Raw genomic sequence first — 26,350 nt, 5'->3', positions numbered from 1 at the left:
ATAATAATAATAATAATATTAATAATAATATTAATAATAATATTAATAATAATAATAATAATAATAATAATAATAATTCGGAAAAAAACTTTAGGAATCATAGTTATATAATAAATATATAGAAAGTACGCGAGTTGTACGAAAAAAAATAAAAAAAAACTTGTAACGAGTATGGGCGTTGTAACGAGGTTGAATAATTAGTACCTAAAAAAATTTCGACAAAACGAAAAAGGAGAAGCTAGTAGTGATCGATGATCGTAACGTTCTATATTCTCGGCAATCGGGAAAAGCCATTTTCGCGATTCATCATCCACGATCGTTTCTCTTTTTTCGTTTTTTCCTTTTTTTCTTTACGCGACTCGAACGTTTTAAAGAAAAAGAATAGAAATAAATCGAACGATACTTCTTCGATCGGGTCGAAACACGTTGGAGAAGCGCTTACGATTACTTCTCTTTGAGGTAAGCTCGTAATAGCCATTGTTAAAGCGATTAACGTGCGTCTTGTTTCCTTTTTCTCTGAGAAGACGAAAGAGATGAAATGTTTCGAGGCGGACTTTCTAAATGATTATTAAAAAAAAAAAAAGAAAAAGTAAAATAAAATAAACCCGACACGTAGTTTGGGGGTTCTCGTTACATTGTAAAATGGGTAAGTAAGAATAATTAATGATACTAATAATAATAATAAAAATAATAATAATAAAAATAATAATAATAATAACAATACTAATGATAATGGTAATAATAATATTAATAAAGGTATTATTATATAACGATAATGATAATGATAATAATAGTAATCATAATTAATGATTAATAAAATAATAATAATAATAATAACGATAATGATAATGACATAGGCATAAGAGAAGATTTATAAAGAAAAAAAAAAAATTACAACACAACTAATACCATTTATCAACGATAAAGTTAATGAAAATATATAACACGTATTTTGCTTCTTCCTAATACAGTGCCGTTTACGCTATTTTTTACTGTAATTAGAATTCGGCTGTACCGTATAAAAAATATGAAAGACAAGATGGCGAGGATAGTGGGGTGGAAAAAGAAGGAAGGAAGGAAGAAAGAAAGAAAGAAAGAAGAAAAGCAGCCCGGCGCGATGACGTGTTCTACGTCGCGTTGGAAAGGGGAAAAAAAATATAATAAAAATAAAAATGAAGATACATAAAATACATAATCTCGCTCGGCCACACGTATTATGCTAACTAACATGTCTCTCTTTTTGATAACCGATAAGACGCCCAAGCGTGTGCGATCCCGCGATAATGAATTTCTTACGAGGAAGATGATGGATCATCATCATTCGTTGGTTAGATTAGGAGAACGTGCTCCACGTGTACACGTTGTGTGTGTATGTGTATGAGTGTGTATATAAAATAGTGTCGATTGTGTCGTCATTGTTGTCAAATTCGAATTGAACAAAATATGTCGACTCCTCCTCAGCTTCGCTTCTGTCCGATGTCCTCTATTCGAACGGCTATCTTGCTTTTTTCCCCTGCTTTTTTTATTTCATCGAAGAATAAAGGAAAAAAGAAAAAAAATAAACAAGAAAATTAACACTCATTATTTGTGTACTACTACATGTGTATCAGCTACAGATATACTTAAGAGAAAATAAAAATACCTAAATAAAAATAAAAAAAAAATAAATAATTAACATATAGAAGATACGCGACGATATGATAACGACGAAGACATGACGATGCTGCTGTGTGAAAAACGTGTGTATTGTATTTTACGTGTATATACGCGTACGCGTGTGTGCGTGCGTATGAAGAGAATGAAATTGAAAAAACGTAAGAGAAGTGTCAGCGTGCGTTGCGTGTGTTGTGTGGTAGTGTGGGGTAGTGGTGTGTATGTGTATGTGTATGTGTGTACGAGGAGAGCAGGTGTGCTTGCGCGGAGATGCGATTGGGCGTTTCACGGTGTGTTGGATTGTTATTATTGTATGGGGAGAACGGTCATGCGACTCGCCGTAATTTGTATGATAAATTACATGAGAGAAGAAATTTAAAAAAGTGTAGACGAGAAAGAAAGAAAGAGAGAAAATGAGAGAGAGAGAGAGAGAGAGAGAGAGAGAGAGAGAGAAAGAGTGCGTGAATGTCACGAAGGAGGAACGTTTCTTCCTTCGTGAAAAACGCGATCCTAGTATTTAGTATCACGTTCAAAGGATATACATACGTATAAATAGACGAGAGCACACACGTATACACGTATATATTGATGAGGATGATATGAGAAATAGGCGTGAGAATAACACAAACAAACAAACAAAAAAAAAGAATAAAAAAATAAGAAAACGAGGATAATTAAAATATAAAAAAGTAAAAAAACTGAAGAACGATATGTAGTTGATACAAGTAGGCTGATGGTAGAGACACGGCACGTTTAATATTAAAACGAACCGATTAAATGAAAAAGAAAAAAAAATTACCTTAACGATTAATTAAAAGAAGTAAAGTAAATAAAAAAAATATCATAACGCGAAAAAAAGGTACAGTAGTAGTGGTTTACTATTGGCTGATACGTAGTGTGAATGCAGATATAGGAAAAGCATGCTGGCGAGGAGAGCTTCTCTTAAATGGATTTTAACGAGTGCGATGATTATGTGAAAGAGAGATGATGATACGTTTATGCTCGTGGTAACTCGCTTCTCAATCGTACGTACATTTTTCTAGTACGTTTCAAATCTGATTGTCAGTTACAAAAATTTAGGGAAAAATAAAAAGCAAGGATCATACGATCCCAGGATATCCCTTCACGTCGTCTAAAAATATTCGCCGTTTCTACAATTTTTCTTCGATGTTGATTTGCCGTTCATATACGCTGCCAACGACGACCCATTTGTATTCGTCAACAACGTTATCGATAATATATCTTTCATTTCATCATTTTTCTCAAATTGTGGAATGGATCAAAAGGACGACGGCCAACGTTTTATAATATCGACAAAAATGGCGTTGATGAAATATGTAAAAATATAAATGGCGACGATTGGAAGGGAGAAAAGAGAGAAAGATAGAGTGTGAAAAAGGGAAATGTGTATGCGGACGAATGAGAACGAGAGAACATTGAAAGAAAGAGGGTGAATGAATGTATGGGGTGCACGAGAAAGAGAGAGAGAGAGAGAGAGTGTGAGAGAGAGAGAGAGAGAGAGAGACGAATGAGTGAAATGAAGCGATCGTTGATTCGGAAAGTCACTTAGCCAGCAGACTGCTGTTCATAGTGCCCTGTTATAGTGGGTTCTCTAGGCAGAGTGGCAGAGACTCGTTAATAGACGCGACAAGGTGAACAAAAAAAAGAAAATTGATTGACGAACGTATGTCATTAGGAATCGTTGTCGACAGGAAAAAAAGAAATCGAATGAAAGGGAAGAATATAAATGAAGCACGTTGCCATTTCGAAAATGAACCGAAGACAGAAAGTATCTGATGTAAGACGCCCACGATGTTTCGGAACTCATCTTAGGGACGCCAATTTCGAATAAGCAACTTGACAATTTTCAGATTTCTAATGACGAATAATTGAAAATTGATGGCGGATGTTATCGAGAAATTTGGGGTCGATTGACGATGCTACTCCGCCCTCTGCCCACGGGACCCTAATCTATTTTTCAGAATACGCTATTGTAATTATATTACTATATGATAACATTTAAAAAACTAAAAGCATAAAAAATACTTTGTACTATTGTTTATTATTATTATTATTATTAATACGAATTCCGACTATTATATTATTTAGAATGTTAATAATCTATATTTAAACGATAATTATTATCGCATTAATACAATTACCAATTATATTTAGTACTATTAGAGAGTGAGGCTGCATATTAAATTAATGAATTAAGTATACTAAGTAATATGGATTAAATATAATTCTCAATTAGAATTTATATAAATATATATGTATATATATATTTATATATATATATATATATATATATTATCTACGGACATACTCTTTGCGTCGATGCGTTGATGATAACTTTATATATATATATATATATATGTATATATATATATCTAGCAGTTGATTTTAGAGATATCGGATCACTGTACGACTGCCTCTGACTCGATTCTTTTCTGGGCGCTACTTAGTCGGCGTATATTTTCCTTTTATATATATATCTATATATATATATACACATATTCTTTCACCCCCTATTGTTTTTCTTACTCTTAACTTTACTTTCTCCCGATTTTACATTAAAACGACTACGTTATTTTATATATCGTAATAGGTTTAGACTGTACCATGAAATTACGTAAAAATAAATTTGATTAGGTAATATACAAACCTATTTTTTTTCTTACCCGTTTTTCTTCTTCTCCTGCGTCGTTCTAATCCTAAATCCGCAGTATGTATATCCAAGCAATGGATGATTAAACGTGTACAAATAAGCCGAAGAAATGATTTAACATTTTTTCATTTGGGCCTCATTTTAAAAAAAATCGTATTTCATTATTCGTAATTTAATTAAATTCATTTTACTAACAAGAGATTCACGATTATAATGAAAGTAATCGCACTCTGCTCCGTTTTCTGTAATTGTAATTCCTTTTCCCGTCTGCGTAGCAAAGATTTGGATATGATAACATTTATCGTTTAATAATAATCATCAGGCAGACGTATTATTAATAATAATGAAAAATAGTGCAAGCTAATTTTTACGATTCGAATTTTTTAAATTTTATAATATATTAATAATCACGATGATGTATTCTAAAAAATAAATTAGTATTTTGAGAGCAGAGAAGAGTGGGAGAAATATTATAATTTCACACGTTAGTTATTATAACGTCACGGTCACAGCTCGTCGAATTGTAAGTCAACGAGAAATAATAAATCGAGTTGCCGAAAATACGGTATAAACATTACAGAGAAAAATGAACACGAAAAAGCGTATAAAGGACAAAAAAAATGTATTTATAATTGATAGTTCGGTGTATGATAGAATAATTCCAGATAATTTTTCAACGCATGATTTTCTCGGAAACTAAGTCAAAATTGTGAGAATAAATAATTAGAAATATTACAATAAAAAAAAATATAAATGAATGAGGGGGCATAATACATACATATATGTATATAATATATATATATATATATAATATATTATATACCTTTCGTTTCTCCTTCTTTATTTTATTTAATCGTAGCACATATTATTCCAAAAATTTGAGAGTACGACGTAGATAAAAAAGTACAAATATTTACAAAATACTGTAAAAAAGAAATAGATTCCGAGCGCCTAAGGATATGAAAGGTTTGTGTATAAATCGCCGATTCGCTGTTATCTTTTTTTCTTTCGTGTTTTTGTTTTTTTTTTTCTTTTTTTCTTACTTTTTCCTTATTTTTCTTTTTTCTTTTTTTACTCGCCACGTCACCGTACATGACTAGATATTAGGATTAGGCATAGACAGATCGCTTTATCTTGCTAAGACGATGCGACGATAGGTGATCATCTTTTCGTAAAACAGCTTTCTAAAAAATGATATGAACGTACGGCTTTGCTTTTGTAAATTCTTTCTTTTTTTCTTCTTCTTCTTTTTCTTTTTCTTATTCTTTCACACGACCTTGAAGTATACTGGGACAGTGGGGGTGGGTAGAATGGGGATAAGAGATCGTTGCAAGGTATGTTCCTAACATGCACTTATAATACATATAAGAATACTTCTCAGCGTTTAAATATCGTTTAAAAACATCAAGGAAGCATCTCAGAAATTGTCGACTGGAACGATCTCAAAAATTTCTATCGGTCTTTATAATTAGTTTTCTTTTTCCCTTTTTTTCTTTTTTCTTTTTTTTGTCTTTTTACCAAGTATATGATACTGAATTATTTCAAATTATAACGGATTATCGTGCAAATTTATTTCACGATCTCTTCGCGAAATATTTCAAACAAAAACGGAAGCGAGTTTAAGGAAGAATTCTGTTCGTTTTTTTGTTTTTCATGGTCGACGAAAGTGCATTTTCGTATTTTTTCTGTGTTTTCCTTATATTTTCCATTCAATGTTAATCTTATTCTTTTTATATTCTTGTCTAGAAATTTCGCGAACGCTCACACTTATTGTTACATGATTATGACACTTTAATATCGCATTAGATACCATTGGCAGTGTTTGATACCTTGATAATTTGTATGCCTATATACGGTACAATAGTATGTGAGTATGTATGCATGTATGATACATTATGCGTTTACACGTATACAGAGTCGTCCAATGAAGAAAAGGACAAAGCTAAAGGTTTTTTTTACCTATCGAATTTATACGAATCCTCTATCACATCTTATCTTTTTTTTTGCTTTTTTTTCCTTTTTTTTTTTTCTTTCATTCTTTCAATATTTTTATTCGAACTTTGGAAAATTAATCGGGGTTCGGTAATATCCGAAAATTTATGCGAATCGTTACGAATTGTTTTCCAATATGATTCGTATAAAAAGATAAGATATTTAAACGATCGATCGAACTTTTCTTTAACGACACGTGCATGCTTCGTGCTCAGTTAAAAAAAAAAAAAAAAAAAAAAAAAAAGCTTAATTGTTTACAATGTACTTTCATTTTGTATAAATTATATACGCAATTAGATTTGTCTCTTTTCAATCGACCATAACTCGCATAAATACCGATAGCAAGTATAATTGGAATACTTAGGCATAGATACGTAATAAAATACGTATACACGATTACTATCATTTATCATTAAATTATTTTAACTCCTTATGACTTTTAAACAAAAAAAGTTTTCGCTGTTTTGTATTCTTTTTCTGTTTGCCTTACCAAACTTAAACGATAAGTTTTACAATAATATCGTTGATACGTTTAAATCAATTATACGTAGTATTAAAAAGTCTGTTTCATCGTTGTATACTTGAAAAAACAAAATTCTAATCGGCATGATCATCTCTATCGCCCTAAACTTAAATTAATTATTTCGTTGTAAATATGTTGTACGGTTGGGACCATACTTTTTCCAAATATTTTCCTTCTTATTCAACGGTAAAAGATCTCACATAATTTGCGCTGGAAATCATTTTAAAATCTATCTACAAATATTACAAAGTAAAAAATAAAATAAAATAAAATAAAATAAAATTATATATATATATATATGTATATATATTATAAAAATTATCGTTATCGCGTACGATGCAAAAAATAGTGAAAATTTATTACAATTCATTGAACAATGAAAAAAAAAAAGAAACAAAAAGAAACGTTAAAAGAATCCAACTTACACAGTCGGTATATACAAGTCTGTCTCTCATTTTTGTTCTCTTTCATTCTTTTTGCTTTTCAACAACGACGTACGAATGGCGAAAATTGTTGCGATATAAAAGTAAAATAGAATAAAAATCAAATTATGCTTAGACAAGATCGCGTTCGTCGTTATAATAATTGCAATAACATAATAGCGATACTTTCTTAATTATTCGTGACCATTCTTGCTTTCTCTTAAAAAATGATTTCGATGAAAAACGTTCGCGTCATTACTTTTCTTCGATTTTCCTATCGAGTTACTTATCTTAAGAGTATTCGATGTAGTGACCATACCTATTATTATTATTATTATTATTATTATTATTATTATTATTATTATTATTATTATTATTATAATTATTACATATTGATATTGAATACTAAGTATTGCATTTAAGTGTATAATATCGTTTACGTGTATTGGATTCGTATGGATGATTATCGTTATTATTATTGTTATTATTATTATTATTATTATTATTATTTTTGTTAATTATTATATTAATAATATTAATATTAATATTATTTAACCTGGACACGGTAGCATTCATTGGAGCGGACATCCTAATTAGAAATAAATATCATTACCCTTATCTAATGGACGCGACAAAAACACCGTAATACGAATAATGATTGCGAAGAGTTTAATCAGCGACGCTCGCAATCACGCAAAACGTGCCGCCTCGATTACGCGATTCCGATGGCTAATGCATCATCGCCAGGTGTAAAATAATTCCTCCTTCATAACGGCCGACCATCGAATAGATTTTCTTTCTTTTTTCTTTTTCTTTTCATTTTCATACTTTAAACTCGTTATCTAAAATATGTCACCACGTGTATACAGAATGTTATTATGGAAGTGAGAGATGAATAATTCCTTAGATTCTAAAGCTGATTCTTAATGAAAAACAATCATCGAAATATTCCCTCGTGAACATTCATCAAATCATTTTTTTTATTTATTATGAAAGAGCTTTAAGACCCAATCGAATATTTGTTTCTTTTTATTATCTCGGACTTCCTGTATATCGAAAGGATGCTCGAATGAGATGTTATTTTCGTATCATAGTGGAGGACGTATCGCTTTTAATACGACGATACCTTTTCGACGAGTAATCAGCGAGTAAGCGTTTCCATTTACACAAAGGCCTGATGATTCTATATACTTCAACATGCTAAGATATATGATCGATATCAAGCGTTGCGCGAGGCCTATTAATTATTTAATAACGACAGTCATGATTTTCGCGATGAAGCCTATCGATCTTTGTTCAACGTACGACAACCAGTACGACGATGTGAAACCAGTAATAAAAAATGTATATTAAAAATTTCGAGCTTAAGTACACTCTACCATATCTCTAAACTTTCAATGTAAAGTAATCTTTATATCAAAATAACGATATAAACGTTCAGTTATATACACTCGACGAGAAAGAACACTTAAGATCTTGCAATCTTGGACGATTTAGTTATTTTTTTCGTTTTGTTTTTTCTATTATATTATTTCCTGTTTTCACATCGAAGCAACCATAACGTTCGATCACGTCGTTTGCGCCTACACCAGCCTTACACAATTATTATCCCTATCGCAGTATTCAGTTAATTTGGAGGCTCGTATGTTACTTGTATTTTTTTGTTTTTTCCTTTTCTTTCACGACGACAACGACAAATAACTTAGAGACAACTATCGACGACGATTTCACCTATTTTCGAGACAACCTCGTCGAAGGTTGGCCTCTCTCTCGGATCGTTCGCCCAACACTGCACCTGAAGTTCCTGTAAAGTCGGTGGGGCTGCTTTGTGAGGCTTCCACGTTAGCGTTTGAGTCTTCAACTGAGCCAGCACGGATTCGTCGTTCATCTTGTTGAAGGGTAACTCGCCCTGATGAAACATCTCCCATACGAGACAAGAGAAAGAGTAGACGTCACTTTTGGTCGAATACTCGTCCTCGTAGACGGCCTCGTACGGAAGCCATCTCAGAGGGATCACGTGGTTCCGATGTTTCGTATACTCTTGATGATAAGGTTCCTTGCTCATGCAAGGAAGAGAGATTTTGATGGTCAGATTACTGGCAATCAAACAATTACGAGCGGCTATGTCCTTGTGGACCAATCGATTGTCAGCAAGGTGTTTCAAACCTCTGGCAGCCTGATTGGACAAGGACAATATCTGTGCTACCGACAGCTGCGGTGCCCGAGGTTGCTTCGTTTCGTGCGATGGACTACTATTGTTGTCCTTTCTCGAAGCGATCAAAAATTGCTTCAGATCTCCCCAATCCGTATATTCTAAAATCATATAATCAGGTTCCTCTTCCCGACACAATCCTATCAATTTAACAACATTCTCGTGATTTAGCTTGTGCAATAGATCCAAGTGTCGTTTGAATTCCTGTAAAGCTATCTCGTCCTTCGTATTAGTCAAACTTTTCACCATCACGAGACTTTCCTTATCCCCGTCCAATTGATACTTGGTCGCATAAATCTCACCGAACTCACCTCGACCCAACGGCTTAAGTTCCTTCAAGTTGGTTCGCGATACCGCTATCTTGTCGTAATTCGACTTTGATCTCTTCGATTGATTGCTACTTTGACTCTGTGCCGTGTCAGCTCCGTCGCTCTTGTTTTGAGAATCGCGATTTTCTTTCTTCTTGCTCGTAGAATTAGTTTTGTGGGTGGTGGTCTCCTTCAATTCCGTTTGTTCCTCCTGAACTTCGCCGTTCTCTAATTTTTCTATTGAAAAGAACATTTCAAAGGAAATACAAATTTGATATGTTTGTTCGTTCCAAATATAGGATATATTCAATTTGCATGTTTAAAATACGTACCTTCAGCTTGTTCTTGAAGATATTGTTGCTTCCTCCTGCGACGCCGATAACGGCAGTACAACATTAGACCAACAACGAGAACCATGTAAGCTGCTGCAGCGCTAAGCGTGATAGTCACAGTCTTTGTCATCATCGAGCCATCGTCGCCAGCTTCCAAATCCAAATCCGACCTATAGCTGTCGCCAGCTAAGAAAGCAAAGAAAAAGAATAGATTACTTCGAGCGGAAAGAAAAAGAAAGATCAAGAAAGGCATACCTTTCACATTTAACTGAACTTCTTCTCTCTTCAAACCACCACTATTCCCAGCCGTGCAACCGTACTTTCCTTCATCGCCAAGATAGACTTCCTTGATGTAAAGACTTCCATTAGGAAGTACTTCGAAACGGGGATTGTCCAAATTATTCATACGGGAGTCTTTGTCCCATTGTATGGTAGGTTTAGGATCGCCTTCGGCGGCACAATGCAACATTACTGGGTAGCCTTCTATCGCTTCGGTGGGATTTTGCGGTTGAATCGTGAACTTGGGTGCAACTGTAACGAGTATTGCATATGAAAAATAATCTTCAAAGAAATCAATCTCGAATAGTTTCTATGATAACTCGAAAGATTCTTAGCCAAAGCAAATAGTAAGAAAGAACAAAATTGAATATTGCTTTAATAGAAAGTAGAAAAGTTTGTTTCAAATCTCTACTCACTCACTACATCGATGTTAATCGTATGATTGATCGATCCTTGCATATTACTAGCTATACAAGTATAACGACCTTTGTCTTCTTCCAAAACGCCATTGAAATGAAGCGTCCCGTTGATATCCTGCACGTGTTTTGGAAAATCTTCTCCGTTGCCTTCTTTAATCCACTTAACCGTAGGATTAGTAGCACCTTGAGCTTTGCAAGAAACTTTAGCTGTCGATCCAAGTTCTAGACGTTTGTTTACAGGCGGTGGGGAAAATTTAAGCTTTTCCTCGATGGTTAAGGTAGCAGGATCGGAGAAGATCGGTAAAAAGCCCTTAGTTTCAATCTCGCAAGCGTAGATACCTTTGTCCGATAGGTCAACGCTTTTGAAGTGTAAGGTGACGTTACCGTGATGATCGGTCACTCGATGTCTCGTTGGTCCACCGGTTTCTTTTAAGGGTTCGCCATCTTTGAACCATCGAACGTGCGTAACGGGTGCTTCCATGCCGGAATAGGAACAAGTCATTGTAACGGGTTCACTTTCCATCACGCTTAACGATTCCGGCGAACTCAACAATGTCGGTAGAGCTAATAGGAATATTATTTCCATTAATTTTTATCAAATTAATTCAATCAATTAGGCTAATTTTAAAAGATCAGTAAAATGCTCAATGCCAGACTCACTTGATATGACCACTTGTACTGACATGTCCGTCTCCCCAGCTAGATTCTCTGCCACGCAAGTATAATTTCCATCGTCCTCGTTTATTTGAGCTTTCGCAATAATGAGGGTATTGTCCTGGACGCGAATGGGACCTGTGTCGCTTATAATATGTCCCTTGGGATCTCTCCAATAAACCTTAGGAGTCGGCACACCACAAGGTTGCAAACAGCTTACTTGTAATTCCTGATCTTCGCCGACTATAGCCACTTGATTCGGTAAAGTGGGTTCGAATGATGCCGCGGAGAGATTATTCAGAGCTAAAAGAGATATGAATGAATGGATAGATTGACAAACGCCGAATTTTTATCGTCGAGATTAGAAGCTTATTATGATTCATTTAAATGGGTCTTCGTGGTGGTATATATTCGATCTATTAGAACATTATGATCCATTTAACAACCCACATATATTAGTAGCACAAAATGTGTGATCAGAAATTTCACGAATAATCGCAATGAGATAAACGAAAAAATAATTAACATCTTACAAGCAATCTTTAATTCGACCGTGTAGGTTTGCGTGGTGTCACCCCTTTGTCCATGACAGGAATAAAAGCCATTATCCCGGAGTTCAGCGACGCGTATCTGAAGGGTGCCATTTTCGTAAACGGTCTTTTCTTCGTCCGATTCTACCGGTCCCATATTATTAAAAAACCACTGGACAACGTCAGCATCCTCGAAGAAACAATCAAAAACCGCTGGCTCGCCACGTTTTACTATTAAATTCCTTGGGACAAGTTTGATCGTAGCCGTCTCGTTTCCGGTAACCACCAGAGGGTAACTATCGCTAATGGGGGATGAACCAGCTTCGTTTTGTGCAACACAAGTGTACATTCCGCTGTCTTCTGGCATTACGCGATGTATGTGCAATCTCTTTTTCTTTATTTCGAGCCGATCGCTTTTTGTTAGGCTCACTTTGTTCCTAAACAAATTAATATAAATATATATAAATATTTATTATAATAATTGTTTGTACACTATATATAATGAAAACCGAAACTTGGAGTAAAATTATTATTAGAAATTCGAATTTCACTATTGCGTAAAAAAAAGGTACAAATAAATAAATAAAGAAAGAAAGAAAGAGAAAGAGAGAGCCCCTTTTTACTTGAACTCTTTCCAATTATTGGGAAAAAATATTTAGTCGGGAAGGTTGGCTCATGAAAGATCGGTTGATGGACACGTTGAAACTAAGAGTGTCACTTCGTAAGTAATTCACGGTCGGTGCCATAAATGCTGGTGTCAGTTACCAAGCAAATTAGGTTCACGTTTGCATTGTCCCAGCACCGCACCATCATTCTCTCTTTCTACCTGCCTGTTACTCACTCTATCTATCTGCTCTATCTGTCTTCCTCTTTCTCTTTCTCTCTCGCTTTTCCCGGCTCTTGCTCTCTCTCTCTTTCTCTCTCTCTCATCGCGGCTTTTCGAGAAATTATTGGCCCCAACGTTTATTACGCGCCGACATGTACGGCGAACGGAATAGCCAAAGTTCTATAACTAACTTGAACCAGCCGTATTTCATGTCTCCGGATCCATCGACGTGACATCGTAGCTCGACCTCGCCACCGACCTGAATGGGTGATGGCAATTTTGGTTGTTGCAGTTGCACGCTTGCCTCGCTTATCCCTGAAATCAAAGACAAAAAATGTCAATCTAATTGATCACAAGTCGATGAAACGGTTAATAATATAATTACATGAATTTTTCTTTGGAATATATCATATCTATGGAATATAATGAAAAATTAATAATCCCCTTTGATGTATTATATTATATATATATATATATATATCTTATTATAAAATCAAATATAAGATCAAAGTTTTTATCGAATCGACGTACTTTCAAATGAATAATAAATGAGTATTGAAAAGAGAAAATAAGATAGAAATGTGAACGGAAAGAAAATGGTTCCGGTCGTGTCCAATACCGCGTTAACGAGAAAATGTTTGAGGTAAAACGATTTCTTATGGACGAAAAGAAGAAGAAAAAGAAGGAGAAAGAGAATGAGATCTAAGACGAAATTGAAGGAGAAATAAAAGTACCGTAAGGAAAAGAAAAGAAAAAAAAAGAAAGAATGAAAGAAAGAAAGAAAATCAGGACTGATGCCTGAGAATGTCAGCTCGATTTCGTCCTACTGTCTTTTTGCTTGAACGTGATCGAGAAGAGAAGACCTGGAAATGGGAATAAAACCAAACGGATGGCTCGCTACGGATTTAATCGAACTAAATAAAAGATCGGTAGCATGGAGGCACACGGAGAAGCGCAGAATCCTCTCCTTCTTCTCTCCTTTCCTCTCCTCACCTTCTCTTCCAGCTACTCTTCCCACCCTCTTTCCCAACCCGCCCCCCTTGCAATCGTCCATCCGTACATTTCGTTTGTCCAACCTGCGGAGTCTTCTCTCGACAGGGTTGCGTCTAGACGGATGCTCGCTATATAATTCCTTCAAAAAAAAAAAAAACAAAAAAAAAACCAAGAGAAACAAAAGAAAAATTACTCGCTTTATGACTTTTCTCTAGTTCTATCCACATTTAACTTTTTCCTTTGCACTTTTGTTAGATGATTTATCTCGAAATTTCTATCATGTTTCACCTTTCCCGATATACTATATATCGTCATTTATTCGATATAATTTGTTTTATTTTACGTCAGTTTGATTATAATTTTGTAAAATTATTTGTAAGAGCAACACATTATTTATTTTCGCATGAACCGATTGGATTCTTTTCCTGTCTCATATTTCGCAAATAGACGTTTTATTTATTTTGTCTTTATATTTTATTTCGTAAGTAATCCCTCAGCTTGTAATACATATAGATTTTCGTGTTCCTTTTAAGAGAGACCGAACTCGATACCTTGGTTAGTAAGAAGACACGCGAGTAGAAGGTTAAGGACTTGTCATCGGATGAGTTTGGAAAGATCGGAGTGACGCGTTTGGACAACGTGAGGGGTTTCCTTCCTTTAATTCGAACGAGAGAAAAAGTTCCTTCCGTTTTTTTCTCACCTGTCATCGTCAACTTTTCAAATTATAAATAAATATCTTCTTTTTCGTCATTCGTCAATTAAAAAAAAAAGAAAAAACAAATAAGCTTTCACAAGTTCGTAAATATTGCGTTAATGGAAAAAGAAATGTATAATTTGACGGATCGTTTTATCCGAATAAGTAAGATCCACCGTATATATATATATATATAAAAAAAAAGAAAAAGGAAAAAAGAAAATAAGAAGAAGAAGGGAATAGAGACGAGTCTCGTTAATTACAGACCATGTATCGGGAAACTTTCTCGCGAATGTCTCCTCTTCTCTCTCTCTCTCTTTCTTTTTTTTTCTTTTTTCCAATCTTCCTTTCAGTCGAATCCTCGACGAGCACTGAATTCACGCGAAAGCAGCGTCGCACATCGATTCAGGAGATACGTTTTGAAAGAGCGAGGAGAAGATAGAAAGAAAGAACAAGAAAGAAAAAAAAACGCGAGAGAAAGTACGAAACGAATGCGATGAGAATTTACTTTACATGGATGTCTGGTTATCCGTAAAATGGCGACAACGAGGTAGAGAACTATGACGTCGAGGTAGACCACGACGACGACGACGAAGAAGAAGAAGAAGAAAAAAAAGAAAAATAAAAAGAAAATGAAAGAAGAGGATGATGACGATGAGGACTACTGACTCTACACGGAGTTTCCCTGAGGTAGCATTATTAACGGTTGACTGGCCCTCCGCCATAACCGTCCAATCCTTTTACTTGAACCCATGGCAAGCTGTTGCCATCATCGACTTTTTATCGCACACCTCTAGTAGAAGGATGGTAGGTAACCCTTTCGACATGACGAAGAACGAAAAACGAGCTCTATCTGAAGAACATATATACACGTACGAACTTAATCCCAACTCAGCAAGCTATTCGAATCCCAACGATTGATTGTCCGAGGAGAAGGGAGAATCACTTTCGAGATTAATTTGGCTAACGACGTCTCGTGAGTCATTGATTCTTCACGAGTATTCTTTTTAACATGTTTCCTACCAGCAGCAGCCTTCTATATATTATAACGCGAACTTTATTTCCATCCACAGACGTATAAATAAATCCAAATAGATGCACCTTTAACTAGAGCATATTTCTAATGAAAAATCATTTCATTTTTTTGGGGAGACAATGTAACTGAATTATTTATTTTGATATTTTCTTATTTTAAATTTCATTCTAAATCAAGTACACGAATTGTATTCTCGATCCGTAGTCTAACTTAATCAATCTCCGTAGCATTTATTTATCCGGAAACGTTGAAAGGTTCGTTTTCGAAAGAGAACCGAAAATGAAACCAGCGTGAAATATTTCCACGGCATTGAGTCCATTAAAGAGCATTCATCTTGAGGAGTTATCCTCGAAAAAAAGCGGATATTCGAAGGGTACTGCTACGATGCCAGCAATAAAGAGTGACAAAGTAGAGAAAAAGTGGAAGGGTGTATAAGAGAAAGAGAGAGGGGGAAGATAGGTGGACGTCGAAGGGGTGGTAAAGAGTAAGAAGGAGGGCTCGTTTGTAATCGCGAAACTCACTTTGCGTCTCTGAGGTCTGCACGAGATTTTGCCCGACCACTCGAGTCGCTTTTCTCGCTCTCATCTTCTCTCTCTCTCTCTCTCTCTCTCTCTCTCTCTCTCTCTCTCTCTCTCTCTCTTAGGCTCCTCTCTACTACTCGGAAAGCCGTGTTTAAATGCACAAACGAAGCGAGAGATCAAAGGCACCGCCACGGTCCCGCATATGCTGCGAGAAAGAAGGATTGAAGTTGAGAAAGATGGAGAGAAGAGTGAACGAGCGTGTGTACGCGTGTACGAGAAAGAGAGAGAGAGAGAAAGAGGAACGTTTATTATTATCATCGTACACGTACCATCCTACTCCTTTTACCCGTTTCTTCTTCGTTTCGACCAGGTCCTACAAGCTCACAAGACGAGATTAACTTTCGTATAAATTTCGCGTGACCTAAGAAAGAAGGGGATAGAAAAAGAGAAAGAGAAATAGATAGCAGCTGCACTTCCGGAGTTTCCAACCTTGAATCCGTCCAACGAATAAAAACTACCTAACTTTGGATCGTACCACGTGTACGCTTAAATGACCAAAATGTGATCTAATAATTTAGGTTGTTCGATCTTCAATTAAAATAAATTCAATGTTGATTACGGCCAAATTGTATATAACAAGAAGATATCGAAGTTGTAAATAAAAAAGAAAAAAAAGAAAATATGAATGACAAATCGAACGAACTATCTTTGCAATGATTTCTTGCAACAAGGGTAAAGTATCAAAGAATAGAATAATTTTGTAAGAAAATAATCGTATTCGAGGAAGACAAAGTCGATGTTAAGCGTCGTTGCCGACATACCCGTAGAAAAAGGGGAAGGAAGAAGCTTGAAGAAGAAGAAGCGCGTAGCATCCATGGACCACCCAGTATCTCGATGTACGTGAACCGCCAACGAGGACGGAATTAAATGTAGTAAAAGTTCGGCGAATTGTTTCCTCGATAAATATACAATTCGTTGGCGCGGCCTGTCGTTCGAAAATAAACCTAAGAAGCTTCTTCATCGCCGGTCTGTCGGTCGTCTTTTTTGAAGATTTATTTCCACGAAAGGGAACTCCCCGAGGTTTACCGAATTAATATGTTTCCTTTCATACTCTGATTATTGAAATAACAAATTATCTACCATACATATTCTACTGTACTTTCTAAAAATTACTCTAATCGTTAATTACAACAATATTAACACTTTACCGACCGCTAGTCTATTAATAGGCTTTGTTGTCACAGACCGGTAGCTTATTAATCGGTTGACATGGCGATGAACAGTCATTATCAATATATGAACAGTATAATTTGTTATTAGAATCTGTTAGTAGAACCTGCAGCTGAACGACCGTTCGGACGTGTGTGTGCTGTTGAAACGCTAGCGATTGGTAAAGCGTTAATTTTAAGTGTTGCCTTTATCCCTTTTTTTTCTTTTCTCATGAAAAAAGCAAAAGCACACAGAAGTAAATCCATTCCATTTCGAATCGAGAATGATAAAAGCCTTTCGAAAACGTCTCTTATTGTATCTTTCATCTGGATATAGAAGCGCGCGATAAACCAATCCGTTCTTTGACGTCGTCATTATTGACGAAATCCAGACGCGAGAAAACGATCTCGATCTTAACGTCCCACGAAGAGTCATCGAGGTCTTTTCATTCCTTTGGAACTTCCCGACTTTCGACACTTCTCTTCGCCCGCCAAAGGGTTAAACTCTTCTCTTCTTTTTCTCTCTCTCTCAAAGTATCTTTCTCCTCCTTCTCCTCCTTTTCCTTTTCCTCCTTTTCTGTCCTCTTCTAACAACCCTCTCGTACAAAGCGGAAAAACTTTACGCTGCTGCTCGTCGGTGACCATTTCGACGCTCTCGCGATTAATTTAAATGCTCGTTGAGAAGCTCGAGCTTTTACGCTTCTACGCTTGTACAAGAGAGAGAGAGAGAGAGAGAGAGAGAGAGAAAAAAAGAGATAGGAAGATCCTCGAGAGAAAGATAGAGAGATGTTCCCGGGAGAGACCATTTACACGCGTTATTGTAAACGCATCAACGAAAGTGAAGCTTCGTGTGTATGAAACTTTTGGCGAGAACTTGAAAGAAGACCGCCGAAAAGGACGATGCCAAAGCGTGTAACACCGAAAAAGGAAGTTTCGGTGACGAGTAGAAGCGGAATATCAAGGGTTAGAATAGTGCCTCTGTGTGTAAATATATATGTGCTGCGTCTGTGTACGTGTGCGAACATGGCTGTCGTTTTCCGTGGAACGAGACGACGATGCGGTTCCGCCACCGAGCTCTGTGTTTATCCTAGGCGTGCAAACAAACCACGTGCTTTTCTCTCTCCAAAGCTCCAGAGAATACAGAAGAGAAAGAAAGAGTAGGAGGGAGAGAGAGAGAGAGAGAGAGAGATAGAGAGAGAGAAATAGAGAGAGAGAGAGAGAGAAAGGTAGATGGATAGAGAGGCGCGTCTAGTCTCGTTGAATTATTAGTGGATTATGTCGTGTCGAAAGAGGTCCTCCAACCCCCTCCACTTCTCATGTTCTTTCCCTATAGGGACCGTTAACTACGAAAAAGGAATAGGAAAAGAGAAGAAGTGAACTAATTTGATAATGAGTATCAAGTAAGCAGGAGAAGAGACAAAGAAATGCTTATCCACTTTCAACGTACGTCCCATGCAAACGTATACTTTTTTTTTTTAATATGTCAATGTTTTTGTATAGAAATAAAATTTATAATGCATTGTAGAATATGCATAAAGTATGTTCTAATGTACTTCATAGTATACCATATACTTACTTTATGCGATACCTCCGATATACATTAGTATATTTTCTATATGTATGCATTAAATATACTTCTTCTTAAATCTATATATCTGTATATAGTGCATGTTTATCTTCATAGATACGTTCATGTACTATATAAATACTTAATGTACATCCAACATAGATTCAACGTCCATATACTTGATACATAACTCGAATATACATCAGACGTACATTTAACATTCATGTTTACGCAAACATCCAACGTTCATACATACTTCGTTCGTATACTTCGTTGATATATTCAACATTTGTGTTCACATGAGCTCACATATATATATATATACATGCATACACATAAATTCAACGGATATAGTAGACATATAAAACACTGGTCGTATGAAAAAACAGAGATACTACTCGTGACACGAGCACTCAACCAGCTGCATTCTCGTAACAATGAGATGAAACTAAAAATCGATGATGCTACGGATCGACGAATTCTCACGCTCTTTAACCCTTTGTTTTCGCAGCTCACTAACTTGGTATCGTGTTTTCTACTATTATATTTCATCTATCCTCATCGTATTAACATTTGTGTCGCGAACTTCTCGTGCATCCAATTACGACCTCTTCAATTGGCCCGAATTATGCATCGAATTATGCGCCAAGTTATCTTGTCGATCCCCGAATGACAAAAAATTCATTTCAACTTTCATATAAGTTATATTTTTAATAATATATAAAAATAATATTACTTTTTTAATATTAAATAAAATATTAGAAATAAAATATATCTGATAAAAGAAAATAGCTAATGTTTTGAAAAAAAAAATGTTTCAATTACAATCTACGAACCGCATTAACTTAATTTCATCGATCATCGAGGGGGTTGCGAAAACTTTCCGCATAAATAGTTCCAATTCTCTCGCGAATTTTGTTGTCAACGTGGGCAAAACTACAGAGAAAAGAAGAATAAGGAGAAAAAAAAAGAGAATATTCGTTTGTTCTTTCGAGTTCTTTTCCGCCCTCGCTCTCTCCTTCTCTCTTAATAAAACTCAGGACGACAATGTTCGCCTCCGACGAATTTAGTATTCGAGTTTCGCGGGTAAGAAAGAAAGAGAAAAAGAGAGAATCGTCGATGCACTCCGACTCGTCGAGATATCGATTACGCTTTTCTCCTTCCAGACGAATTCACTTCCAACCTTTTGCTTTCCTTCGTTGTCGAAGGAAGAACTTGACTTATGATACATCCCATAATTATGAGAAACGACTCGGCGAAGAGAGACGTTTACCGAGGAGAGATTTTAACGAGCGTTGATTTTCCGATGCGAAAGAGAGAGAGAGAGAGAGAGAGAGAGAGGAAGAGAGAGAGGACGACGCTCGTTACATATTTAATCGAAAAGAGAAATAAAAAAGAAAAGGCAAAGATCAAATTTAACTTACTTTTTCCATCGTGTTGAAATTAAGAAGTGCGAAACCATATTACATCATTTTTCACTATTACTACTATTTATTCGATCAGCATCAAATTTCATAACCCATGCTCTAATATTTGTGTGATTCCATATTTAATATATAATATAATAATAATAAATTAAAAATTGTTTCCACGATCGAATAGTATAATGAAAAACTTAAATTTTCAAATAAACAGAGCCAAACTATTTATTCGTCCAGTCTAAACAAGAAAGAAAGACGAATACAGTATACTACTGTATATAAACGTATTATCACAGTATGATGCTAATAAAAAATAAGAATCATAAAACAGTTCAACAATAAAATAGTCGAGAAAGGAAGAAAGGAGACATAAGAAAAGTAAACTATTTTCTAGTTGGGAATAAAAGGAAAAAAGAAAGAGACGGATAGACAGATAGACATAAAGAGAGAGAGAGAGAGACAGAGAGAGAGAGAGAGAAAGGGAAAAAGAGAGAGAAAGAGAGAGAAGGAGAGACGACCCAGAGCCAGCATAGACGAGGGCGGATAGGTACAGTTCTGGAGAGCCATAAAACTTTATGGTGCGTTTGCATCGACCGACCCTCTCCTCTCCTCTCCTCCCTTTCCAACCATCCCCATGGCAACGACCGACCCCCGAACGGAGCCACCCTGCATCCTGGTCTTTCCCCTTCCGTCCCTTTCTACCTCTCCCACCCTCCCCAACCCACCCCACCCCCCTCTCTCTCTTTATCTAACGGTTGCCTGCGAAGGTTGGTACCTTCGCAACCCTCCGTTCTCTCTCTCTCTCTCTGTGACTCTTTTTAACCCCTCCCAATTCGTAGGTCGTCTTCGTCGTACGTTACACACCACCACCATAAGCATTCCCTTCTTCCTTCCTTCCATCCTTATTCCTGTTGGCTTCTTATCTATTTCGAGCAACGTGCTAGGTCTCCTCCAACCGAAACTGTCGAGACATCGACGAGGAAACTTGGCTGGCCCTTTAGCTAAGCAACAACTCGGCAGGTGAATCGACACGTCCCACGGCTACGGTTCTCGCACGTAAAATGAGCTTTTACGTCTGTCTGTTTGAATTGAGTCTCACTTTGGACAAACAATTCGACCAATTCGTAATAAAAAGTACGACCGTATAGAATAAACACGAATGGAATATTTATATTTCTTCGTTCAACCATACGATATGGATAATCGCGTATGAAATGGTTAACTAGGAACATTTATAGAAAAAAAGAAGAAAAAGGAAGAAAAGAAAAAGAAGTACAAACGAAACAAAGTTATAATGAATTAATCGCTTCGATAGGTACACCAAAGCAAATCCACTGAAAAGATATTTTCTACTTTACTATATTTAAACTGAATTTTTCAACACGAGCGTATATATATATATATATGTATATAGCATAATGCGTGGATGGATGGATGACTACTAGGCAGGTAAATCGTCTGTAAAATTTCGTTAAAATCGAAAGTGATATTTCCGGGTACGTGTCAAAGTGAACGGGGCCGAGTGTACTCGTTGAAAAACGTGAAATGCGGCTCGTTTTCTGCTCGGCAGAGGAGCCAGAAAATACATAAAAAAAAAAAGAAAAAAAGAGAAATAAAAAGAAATAAAAAGAACAAAAAAATAAGAGAAATTGAAACACAGAAAGAGAAAGAGCCACGAGAGTGAGTGAGAGAGAGAGAGAGAGAAAGAGAAACAGGTGCTCTAAAACGAAGCCGCTAAAAAAGGCGCGTTGCCTCATCGCCCCGGTGCTTTTAATTATTTCGTCGTCGAAAGCGTTCGTGCTTTTTACGCGATTGTCCTCTCCTCATCTACTTTCCTTTTCTTTTATTTCCATAGTATCTCTCGTACCCTTTCCCCATAACTCCCTCTCTTTCTCCCTTTCTTTCTCTGTATTTACGTATCTATCTTTGTTTCACGTTAATACTCATAAATCAGAAAGCACGATTCACGTATAGGTGGTACATAGGTCGATCTTACAGATCGATTGATCGAACAGGAGAATCATCATTGTCGGATTGCCAAGTATAATGATGCAGGAGGAGGCTACTACCTCTTGAATAGTAATTAGTCATCCATTGTGGGTATCGAAGAACAATATAGGCGTACGTACATTCTCATTTGCTTCCAAATAGTTTAATTCGGAAGCTGAAGAGAGAAAGATGGAACAAGAGAAAGAGAAAGAGAAATAGAAAGAGAGAGAGAGAGAGAGAGAGAGTAAGAAGGTGGATGCAAGGGGAGTAAGTGTATTGCGAACGTGCTCCGAGTACCAATCTTCAAAACCACCCTACGTGGAATACAAAAACAGAGAGAGAAAGAAAGGGAGATAGAGAAATGGTGAGAAAGGGTGAAAGAAGATAGAAAAGTAGAGAGAAACAGAGAGAGAGAATGCTCTTGGTAATTATTTTGATTCGTGAAAAGGTGGATACCTTGGTTGACTATAGGGCTGTAAGAAATACTGGCATCGTCTGAAACTCAAGAGTTGGCCCTTCGCGTATAATACTTAAGATTTATTAGCGGTAGAAATGTACTTGAGAAATTTTGATGGATTCAACGGGTCCATCCCAATATGACCCTTAACGTGTACTGAGTGAATCACCTAAGTAGCAATTATTTTTAAAACTCTACCTACTTGGGATTTAATACAAAATTTTCCTCTCTCTCTCTCTCTCTCTCTTTCCCTTTTTTATTTCTTCCGAAGTACGTAGGAATTATTCTATTGCATCGGATTGTTGCGTAATTATAAATAATCTATTAATATTTAATATAATTGTGTGTGTTGCGTGTAAATAAATTCTATCTTGATTGAATACATTGTAAGTGTCTATTTTATTGAAACACTTGGTAGATATCGTTCACCGACCATGTATCATCATACATATACGCGTATCTGCGTATTTACTTCCTCCTCGCAATCAAGAGGATACAATAATCGAACGATTGAGCGATTCGAGTTATCGATGCGTTATCGAGGCGCAACCTCAACGAGGCTCCAGTCTCGTTCGAAGCTTTTATCAAATTCGTCATTAGATTCGTTTCGTCGGTGCTGTTTGATCTAAACGCAACACAACCCTATCGACGATCACTGTACCGATAAAACCGAGGAGGCGTTTTGTTTGAACGGCAAATATTGTTCGTTCGTTTACCTATATATATATATATTTAATTTATTATAATTGTTAAACAAACGATCAAAGTCGTTATCGATCTCGTCGGTATCGCTTTGTTAATTATACTTTAATTATCCTTTCGTACAATTAACTGTATTTTTTTTTGTTTTTCAAAAATAATTCTATCGAATATTTTATTTTTCATTTAATACTTCAAGAGTTATTTGTATTTATGATAGACGGAAAACGAGATAGAACAAAAAGAATATAATTCGAAAATGGAATTAAATCTTTTTCCTCCAACGATAGAGAAAATATTTCATATCAAACGTATATTGCAATTACGAGGACCACTCGATGAATCCTATATTGGTAGAAACTTTAAAAAAGAAAACTTTTAATCGGAAAAGCGTGGAACACTTGAATGTCAATGCATTTTTAATTAAAACCATTTCCCCTCCCCCTTTTTTATGCTTTTTAAATAATATCATGCATTTAAATAATAATAATTATTATTATTATTATATTATTGTTATTAAAATTAAAAGGACTTTACTCTTTTCCAAGATAAGATTGTTCGATAATACTATTTAATAAAAATAATAATTATAATGCAAGAATAAAGGAAAGAGGAGTTTAACAAGCAAGTCGCAATGTTATTATTAAACGAATCACATTTTGGCAAAACAAAGTCTTTAGAAATCTTATAATGAAGTAACGTAAACAAACAGACAAATCGTCTTATGAATCAAACAGTACGTAGTTATCTAGAACGGTGGAATGAAAAAGGCAGAAAGAATGAGAAAAAGAGAAAGAGAAAAAAGATAATAACGAAAGAAACGAAACGAGTAAAAAAGGGATGAAAATAAAAAAAAGAAAAAAGAAAAAACGGAAGAAACTTGAAAGAGAGGAAGAAGAAGAAAAAAAGAAAAACCGGAGCACGGAGAAGATACTATCTCGAAATACGTTTCGGTAACTATTATAGGCCTCCTTGGTCCATGCAATCCGCAAGATGAAAGGAATCGCAACGTCAACGTTTACGTCCAAACTTTGGACAAAACTTTCGCCGAAACTTCATGTGACCAGCCATGTGTGTACTTCCAATCTTTCCTTGTTTTTTCTTTATTTTTTCATTATTATTTTTAAATTTCTAATACCTCTACGTTACCAATTTTTAATTTTCCAATATTATTATTTAATCATATTTCTTATCATATGTCATACGAGGTAACTTCTAACACAGGTACTTTGGATTTATATTTGAAAAATAATTAAGGAAGAAAATGATGAAAATTTGTGTACTATCTTTTCATCATTTTTTCTTTTTTCCTTATTAAAATTTTGTCCCTTCAAGAATAGAGAATGCAGTGCGAACGTCATCGTAGACACCTCGTTTCACGGAAGCGACCCCCTTGTAAAGGGGGTTGATAGGTAGCGCGAAGCGGAATCAGGAAGAGACACGGAGGTGTACGAATGACGATGAAGAAGAGAACGCGCATCGTCAAACAAAAGCGAGCATTCTCGTGAGCTGGGAATCCGAAACGTCGTTCACAATGACTGCTGCTCTCCTTCCTCTCATTCTCTTACATAGATGGTAGTAGGTATATAACCACTACCAGTAGGTATATACGTGTTCTCCTCTTGCTTCTAGAAAGGGTCGAACACGATGGGCTCTTTCGAGCGGATGCACGAAATTGAGCCGAACGCGAGATATTTAACGGCCTCGAGTACTTTATCGAGTTTCCGATACGTTTCGATCTATTCTTTTCAGTATAGTATAACAATTAAAACGTCCTAATTGTTCTAATTTCTCCATCTTTCCCCCCCCCCCTAAGTTAAGAAACATTTTATTTTTCATAATAATTATCGCATAAATATTAGAAAGAAAATATTATACTATAATCATTAAAAGTAATCGACATTGAAATCATCCTATTCAAACATGTCGATTGTTTTACCAATATGAATTCAAATTCTCATACCGAACTTTCCCGATGCAAAACGAATGAGAAAGTAAGGAGAAGGAAAAGGAAAAGGAAGAACAAAAAAAAAAGAACAATTTAGGAGTATAGTAGACTCGAATACATAAACGAATCGATTTCGAAATGATCGTGAAAACGATCGTCCCCCCATACGTCTATGCAACGAATCTTGGTGGCGAAGAGGGAAGGGAGTAGGGGAAGGAGGTGTTCGAATCGCATTGATTTCCGAATATCGAAAGCGTATCATCATTCGCATCACGGATTCGTGTATCTTCTCTCGTTTTGTAGTCGTAGTCGTCGTTCTACCAAAAGAATTAATGGTTTGCAAATACACCGAAGGTCTAGACTCGTACGTTCGAACGAACCTTTTCCGCTACTCGCCTCCGTTCGCATAATTTCGCTGGATGAATCAGCGAAATATCGGGTGCACTCCGATGCTTGAATATTTCGGTGAGTGAATAAAAATAAGTGGCGGGATATTTGAATACGCTTTACCGTCTTAAACTTCGGTCTCGCAAATTTGTTTGTTATTACGGAACGTTCTAACATTTCATATTTTCTGCTTGTCTTATCGTCTTCCGAAATTGTTACTTATTTGAACATTTAATTGCTTACTTTATTTCTATTACCGAAATACCGTCGATACGTGTATACGCGCATATGTGTTTGTGTGTCTGTATTTGTGAATAAATATTTCTAACGTTCTGGAAGAATTTTTAACTTCGCGTGGAGAGAGAAAAAAAGGAAAAAGGAAATGCGAAAAAGAGAGAGCAGACTTTAAAAGATATCGCGATCCTAAAGTGCACGCGATGCACTTTTAAGGCGATGCATTTGGATGTTCGTAGTTGCATCGAATGCACTCTCTTCGTGTCGTTCGAACGAACAGGTGTCTCGTTCGAGTCGAGGACGACTCGTTTCGTTCCTATGCATTCGTGTAACGCGAACAACTTCTCGTACTTATACATATATATGCATATATAT

The 26,350-nt window shown here is 35.9% G+C and overlaps 1 protein-coding gene across 1 annotated transcript in view; it reads right to left on the bottom strand.

Annotated features, from left to right (window-relative positions):
• Window positions 1–7,602: 7,602 nt before the first annotated feature.
• Window positions 7,603–26,350, bottom strand: part of LOC106783944 (tyrosine-protein kinase-like otk) — a 40,372-nt gene continuing 21,624 nt past the window's right edge. The window contains exons 3-9 of the mRNA XM_014742966.1: window positions 13,013–13,136; window positions 11,999–12,432; window positions 11,472–11,768; window positions 10,809–11,375; window positions 10,369–10,644; window positions 10,114–10,299; window positions 7,603–10,018 (exon numbers count right to left, since the gene is read on the bottom strand). Coding sequence (XP_014598452.1) covers window positions 8,964–10,018; window positions 10,114–10,299; window positions 10,369–10,644; window positions 10,809–11,375; window positions 11,472–11,768; window positions 11,999–12,432; window positions 13,013–13,136 — 2,939 coding nt within the window. The 3' untranslated portion in view covers window positions 7,603–8,963. The remainder of the gene's footprint in view (window positions 10,019–10,113; window positions 10,300–10,368; window positions 10,645–10,808; window positions 11,376–11,471; window positions 11,769–11,998; window positions 12,433–13,012; window positions 13,137–26,350) is intronic.

This window comes from Polistes canadensis, unplaced genomic scaffold (genome assembly GCF_001313835.1).
Source record: "Polistes canadensis isolate GaletaPanama2010 unplaced genomic scaffold, ASM131383v1 scaffold_27, whole genome shotgun sequence".
In the NCBI taxonomy this organism is placed as follows: Eukaryota; Metazoa; Arthropoda; class Insecta; order Hymenoptera; family Vespidae; genus Polistes; species Polistes canadensis.
This window is presented reverse-complemented; position numbering and strand designations above follow the sequence as displayed.